The sequence below is a fragment of the Anabas testudineus genome, chromosome 5 (assembly GCF_900324465.2).
Source record: "Anabas testudineus chromosome 5, fAnaTes1.2, whole genome shotgun sequence".
Taxonomy (NCBI): Eukaryota; Metazoa; Chordata; class Actinopteri; order Anabantiformes; family Anabantidae; genus Anabas; species Anabas testudineus.
In genome coordinates, this window is record NC_046614.1 from 19679664 (window position 1) to 19686728 (window position 7065).

Consider the following 7065-nt stretch of genomic DNA (forward strand, 5'->3'; position numbering starts at 1 on the left):
GCCTGCAAGAAAACTGACATCTCTGATGTGCTGTAGTACAAATGTGACAACAAAACCAAACTGAAACTAAAATGCAGCACCTCTACAGTGTGAGGAGTTAAGTCTGTTTTATTGAGTTAGATCTGGCTCAAACTGAGCTTAACTTGAGGCTTGTTCCTCGATGAAATATGATCGAAATTCAATCTGAGCATCACTAAAAATGATGATCTCAGTCTGGCAGGAATCCCATGAATGAGACAAGAGAAACAGGACTCGTGAAATCCTGCACATGTGAAATAGAAGATAAATCATAGCCAGAGGTGTGTTCAGCATTAGAGTCACTATTGTAATGAATTGCTATTGTGCATAAAATCAAATTGACCTTATTTCACTTTCACTTTAGTGACATAATCCACTTCCAGGGAAGGCTCCTAAATCAGAAACGACGCTTACACATGGCTAAGAAATGCAGTTCATCCATTATCAGGTGCTGGCGACTGCTCACAGCCGGTTATTCTGGTCTGCATCTGGAATGCACCAAATGTTGCTGTTTCCATGGCGATACCTCCGTGGAAATACCTGCAATATTTAGTTAATTTATGCATGAAGGAATATTCTTGATATGATACCATCCAGTTTTATAGGCAGCTATCCACTTGATAATTTATTCTTTTAAGTAAAACACAAGAATTCATTATGTCGTCGGATGTTATAATAAACATTATGTCAGTGAATTTGTTACATTTGGTTTGATGTGAACTGGTGAAATGTGTCTTTAAACTTGCAGATTCGGTCACTGAACAGATAATGGAAATACAGGCTACCTTCGTTTAATCATCAACAAAAGGACTAAACACACATTTCACATTACTTTCTCAACTATTGAATTGTACATGTGCAGATAGGATAAACAGAGGAAGAATGCACATACAAGGCTCCTGGCATCCTTCGCTCGTCTTCTCTCCTTCTTGTCCTGTGTCACTTGGACAGTTTAGTGATGACACGAATTAAAGCTCCGTTCTCGTCCTTCAGTTTCTGGTTTTCAGTCTTAAGTTCTGCTTTAACCTGACAAACAGAGCAGGAGACTAAAGTGGGCACAGAGGTGAAATTACATTACGGTCATAACCTGGAGGCCTCAGTGGAATATAGCTTGAAACTGAAACGTGTTCATTTTGCCAATCAATCCTACAGTACATTATGCTTCTCTGTTGTAGTCTGGGCAGTTTTTATTATGAAATAAGTACATGCATACTTTAACACATGCATTTGCTGAAACAGACAAACGAACCAGACTCGTGTGACAGCACTTGTCTGTCGTGAACGTCTATTTTCAGACCAGCATCCGATGTTGGTTTAGACCTCACATTCGTCGATGACAAGAGGCTTTTGTTTGTCTCCTCTTGGGTATAACACAGCAGACATTTGTGAACATTAGGCTGCCGCTGAATACTGATGGCTCGCTCGCTGCGGCGTCAAAGTGCTCACACATTCCCCAAGCAGCAGAGAATAATGGTGACAAATGATGTCAGCTAAAACCGCTGCAGACAGAGCAGCTAGCACCGTGGCACCAAGTCCCACAGACACTTTGCACTGTTTGGGTTTTATTGTTTGTTGTTGTCTTTTTTTTTTTTTCATTTCAAATAAGATTAACCTCCTCCTGAGTGAAGGGATCCGGCTGTATTGTTAACTTTGAGCATTTTTATAAATTACCTTCAACTGTTCTTCCATATCTGTTATCTTCTTTTTAAGACTCCAACTTTCCTGTGTAGAAGAAAAGAAACTGTTCAGCTGAAAAAAGGTAAAAATATATCATGATATTAGCAAAATGTTGAGACTATACCTTCTTTTCTGTCTCCAGCATGTTGGAGCCACAACCACCCTGTCTCCCATTCTGCAGGAAATTAACATTATTATAAAACAAATGACAGTATTAAAGTAAAGTAACCAATGATTGTCTGGTATAAAACATCTACATTCATACACACAGAAACTCTGTTGGCAGCTGTTATTCTTCCCAAATGTCTGAACAAACACTTGACAGTAATAACACTGTATTTTCCTTCTGTAACCGTTCTTTCGTGTCCTGTTTCTTTCACATTACTTTGCGACCCGATGCCATCATTAGAACATGTGAGGACTGTTTGAAACTGTTTCTTCAGCAAACTCTTCAGTTGATAATTACCTGTGCTCTATGCAGCTGATCCTGAATCATGGCAAGTTCCTGTTTACTTGTTTCCAGCCTGGACTTAAGCCTTTGATTGGTAGCCAGTGCCTTTTCATACATCTACAAAATAATCACTTGTTATTACTGTTTGATTGTTGAGTTTTTTGCAGCACACACACCAACAAACATTGACATCAACAGCTAACTCGACTGTTTAAACTTCTTTTGTAAGGATGCAGATGTTCAGTGCTTTTATTTTGAAATGTTTGGGTAAGTGGTCGGTAAAGTAGCAACAATTCACTTAACAATAGAAATAGAAGATTTTTACATGAAGGCTCAAGCTGCGCCACCTGCCTTTTTATAGTCATTGTTCGTGTTCTCCTCTTCTGCCTTTTTCCTTGCAGACAGTCTGTTCTCCCTCCTAGAAAAGTAGGATTCAGCATGGTTTGTTGGTGCATCATGGGAAACCTCACTTGTTCCGGATGAGTTCAGTCTGATGGAAGACGCAAAGTTAAACACAGATTTAACTCAATTAGAAGTAGCTGAATGTTTTTTTTACATGCATTAATTGACTGGGTTAGATTAGAAAAGCTTACCTAGACAGTCTCTCATGCTGGAAAAAAGAAGAAATACTGTATGTTTAAACTGGTTACATGCAAATGTGCACTAAAAATACCAATGGGAGGTCCATTGGGAGGGCATTCCTAAATATCTTCGCCACATTTTCACCTGTATTTGTGCCTTAAACCTTATATGGCCTTCAGCTCCATCATGGAGCATCATCTATTTCAGTACATGCTCATTACTCTACAATTAACAGGCAGTTTGGCTGTATGGTGACATTCATTAAGTACAAGTCAAATCCACAAATGAGGCTTTATTTTCATGCGGTGCATTAATACATGTTATAAGTGTGTACACAAAGGCCATATTTTTCCATCTACTGTGCCATGAAGTAGATTCATTACGAATTTCAAAGCATGTGTTATGTGACAAAGCTCCCTGGTGGATTAGTGATAGTACCAGGAATTCCTCATGAAAGAGGTTTTATACAATTTTTCCAAGGAAGTTTTATAGCAGCCTGAAGAACCGAGCCAAGTTAAAGAAGGCAAGAGGAAGTGATCCCTTAAATAAACTGACAAGCACAGATCACTAAACACATCCAAAAAAGGTAATGGCTCTGGCAGTGACCCTCACAATTTGTTCACTATTGCCTGTTATAGTCGGACGGGTCGTACAATTTGTCTGCTTTTCTTGTCTTTCAAACATAAGAGCACAGTGGGAGCATCGACAATAGCCAAATAACACAAACCACATTCCACCCCTTTAAGATAGTTAAATGATGAAGCATAATACAGCACTGTACGGGGTTGTAGTGTGAGGCACAACAATCCTTACATCACTGGCAAGAGCACATTCAGTGTATGTATATTTATATATGTTAGTCTATATGCTTCTATGGCACATCTTCAATTTAAAGTGCTTTACATGAGAAATAAAACTATGATTAGGAACTAGAACAAGGCACACAAATCATACTGCTGACATATACAACAATTGAAATGCACAGTATGAAATTGAAGGAGTTACTTGTAGATACATCACAGATGTTCATCTATGTAATATCTAGTTTTTAAGTTTAATTTTGCATTGCACCTTATATTTTTTGGACATGGACACTTTCTGAAACCTATTCCAGAGAAAGGAAAAAATATTCCTGGTGCCCAGTGCTTAACTAGTTATAGGTGTAACAAAATCATAGCGATGGCAAGTGGACTCTTATTAAGAAGAAACAGGGTTTTTAAGTTACAGACACTATGTGTAAACACACTGATGCACTCAGACATTTACAAGAGGATCTCTGGATCTTCACCAGACTCTGATGTCAGCTCCTTTAAACGCTCCTTGGACACTTAGTTAATTGTCATCGATGATAAACAGTGTGCAGACTTGGAAAAGGCTCTGGTTTAGATTAAGGGACATCACATGTAAACAGACGCTGATAGAAAAGCTTTGTAGGAACTTTGTCCTGTGTATGTTGGTGTCTTCATCACTAAGCTGTCCTCCAGCCTTTCTAAGAACCACTGGTCTGCTGACGAACTATTCCCAAGTGGAAAATGTGAGCTTCCCGTAGCGCTAGCAGAGGGATAAACATCCATAAATACTGTGTCAGAGTTCCCACAAGTCAGTCCTAAGCTCTCGATCCCTCCTTTCCTCTGTTCTCTGTCTTTCACCCCCACTTTCCTTCTCTCACCCTCTCTCTTCTTCCGTTCTTCCTGCCCCCTGTGTCTCACACACTGATGTTCTCTGTGCCTCTTCATCTATCCCTCCCAAGTGGATTCTTAGTTTGTCCAAACAGATAAGACTAAACAGTCTTTATTAACTTTTCTGTGGTTTCATTTTCAGGTTTTGTTCCTTTTTGTTCATGCACGTAACTGTTTTTATGTTGTTAAAAGAAAGCTCAGAGGACGTCTTTGTGAACTACAGCAGTTGTCTAAATTGCAAATCACATAAAACTAATCTAACTCATTAAGGAGGTTGATTTGTAGGAAAATAATGATCTAAATCAGACACCACATAATAATGCATTATTTGGTAATACAATAATACAATTTTGTTATCGAACAGAAACATCTGCATTTTATTTTTACAGGATATGATGTACAATGTACAAAAATGTATTGAAATGTTTATTTGAGGTCCATATAAGGCTTCAACCTTCCAAATTAGTCACATTAAGGGGATATCTTCCAGGATTGTAGGCTTTTTGGACTGATAAAAGTTGTTAATGTCAAAGATATTAACTTGAGTTATAATAATAAATGATAAAATGCATTAACTGCAACCTTTACATACATATACATACATTAAAATGTGCTACATGCACATTTAAAAAGTTTTCACAATAAGGATCTTATATTTTTTTATCACTTTGAGTCATGATAACAATGAATAGTTACAGCAAGCAAAACCTATTTGGCTGTTCACATAATTTTAAGACACACTTGTAAACTAAATGTGAACCTATAAATGTTTTAAAGTTGAATAGAGCACATCCCAAAAGTAGCCATGTTCCAACAGCTGGACTGAGTAAACATTTCTTTCCAGAAACAGGGCTCAAGTTAATCCCCAGTAAGGCAAGAAGAGTTCATTAATGACACATATAATTTAACATTTGTCATAAAAAGTTCTACAGCAAAATGAAAACATGCTCAAATACCTGCATGAGTTTCTGCAGAACCACTTATTTGGCAATGACTAAACAAGTTGTCAGCTGTGGCATTTCCTCTAGCCAAACAGAAACCGAAGAGATTAAAGTCAATCAGATCTTACCCTGAGGCTCTTAGTGGTGGCAGTGGATGAAGCTGGAGACGAGTCAGAGAGCGACCTTACACTGCGTGGCTGATCTTTTTTGTGAGAAAGTAAAGATGACATCACTGACAACTGCTAGGTCCTCTGCATTCACATGTACTGTAAAGTGGTTCAAAGCACTGAACTTCCCAAGAGTTTAAAAAAAAAGTTGAACTTAGGGGGGTGGGTCCTTGTTCTTAAACAAAAATCTCTGAGTGAAATGTTGATGTTCAGTGATGATGTGATCTGATGTGGCTTATTCCTTAGTTAAAGTGAGCAGCTAAACTCAAGCGTGCTGTCGAGCAACGGTGAGACATTGCATTTCTGATGAGAGTGAAAGAACAGCACACAAGTGTGAGAGCTATGAAGGAAGTCTGAGTAGGCGGGTCGCTATGTGTGTGTGTCTGTGTGTGTGTGCATGTGGACGCAAATCTTTGACAGCACTATTGTTCATGAGGACTCTCAAGGGACTCTGGATCATTCAGAAAAAAAAAACATATTAAACAAACTAAAACACATATTAGTGGCATTATACTGGTTTGTATTTATAGAAATGTAAAAATATGATATCACATTATATATAATATTTCTGTCATGGGGTTTTGGTACCACACCTATGCCCCAAGAACCCTGTAAACTGTGGTTGTTATAAACTCAACACACCCTCAACTTCCCCCTTTTTAACTCAGTTGCAACCATGCTTTCAACACTAGCATGACCTCTTTTTCCACCTGGCAATCATGCCCTAGTTTTGTCTTGGGCATTTAATTTAAGGTAATTACTTCAACTCTTAAATTAGGGTAGTTGCCAGACTAAATTGTTTGACTTTATACACATACCACCCTGTTTTTTAAATGCAAGCTGGCCACCCAAAAGTTCATCCATCCATCCATTATCCTAACTGCTTTTCCTGTTAAGGCTTGTGGGGGTGCTGCAGCCAATCCCATCTGTCCCTGGGAGAGAAGCAGGGTACAGCCTGGACAGGTCGCCAGTCTATCACAGGACATATATAGAGAAAAACAACCATTCATTCTCTATTCACACCAATGGGCAATTTAGAGTTAACAAGTAAGCTAACTGCATGTCCTTGGACTGTGGGAGGAACGTGGAGTAAAAACCCACGCAGACACAGGGAGAACATGCAAACACCATGCAGAAGGCAACAGGTGGATTCATTTGATTACTGCTGTAACAACGTATAAATGTAGATGTAGCTGCTTATGACTAAAATACCCAGTTTATTCTCACCATTATGATGAAATTGAGGGTACACACACAGATCTTTACTGTAAGTCATCTTGTCAGTTCCTGTCACAGGTTGTAATCTGGCACCACCTGCTGGCAGAAGGTCCAGCTTTGACCTTTGTCCAAAGGAGAATCATGACAGTAAAGTACTGTATGTATCTATGGGATCACATGTGCAGTACACTTCCAGTATTCTACCATTTCTGTAAACCTTGAAGTTGAAAATTTATTGAGATGATGTAAATTATACAAATTGGTTCTTTTAGTAACCAGTTCATACTACACAAACAAAAACTTTAAGTTTAGTTAAAGAGTAGTAACTATAT

At 38.5% G+C, this 7065-nt stretch overlaps 1 protein-coding gene across 3 annotated transcripts; it reads right to left on the minus strand.

Annotated features, from left to right (window-relative positions):
* Positions 1 to 376: 376 nt before the first annotated feature.
* LOC113153139 (protein phosphatase 1 regulatory subunit 12B-like) lies at positions 377 to 5832 on the minus strand. 3 transcript variants are annotated; one of them, XM_026346612.1, is made up of 8 exons: positions 5477 to 5832; positions 2740 to 2756; positions 2498 to 2636; positions 2162 to 2263; positions 1820 to 1870; positions 1690 to 1740; positions 911 to 1044; positions 377 to 558 (listed from the first exon to the last, which is right to left on the minus strand). In XM_026346612.1, the coding sequence occupies exons 1-7, from the start codon at positions 5576 to 5578 to the stop codon at positions 958 to 960; spliced, it is 549 nt and encodes a 182-aa protein (XP_026202397.1). In that variant the 5' UTR covers positions 5579 to 5832; the 3' UTR covers positions 377 to 558; positions 911 to 957. The 3 variants fall into 3 exon arrangements, with proteins under 3 accessions (XP_026202397.1, XP_026202398.1, XP_026202396.1); XM_026346613.1 differs by lacking the exon at positions 911 to 1044; XM_026346611.1 differs by lacking the exon at positions 377 to 558 and having other exon boundaries at positions 613 to 1044.
* Positions 5833 to 7065: the final 1233 nt, after the last annotated feature.

What these genes read in the sequence shown, in the direction of transcription:
- LOC113153139 (XM_026346612.1), bottom strand. Translation starts at nt 5,578, where the DNA reads ATGTCATCTTTACTTTCTCACAAAAAAGATCAGCCACGCAGTGTAAGG. An exon ending in ATCAGCTGCATAGAGCACAG is followed by an intron (nt 1,871 to 2,161) that starts GTAATTATCAAC and finishes AATTTCCTGCAG; the next exon opens with AATGGGAGACAGGGTGGTTG. An exon ending in TGCTGGAGACAGAAAAGAAG is followed by an intron (nt 1,741 to 1,819) that starts GTATAGTCTCAA and finishes TCTTCTACACAG; the next exon opens with GAAAGTTGGAGTCTTAAAAA.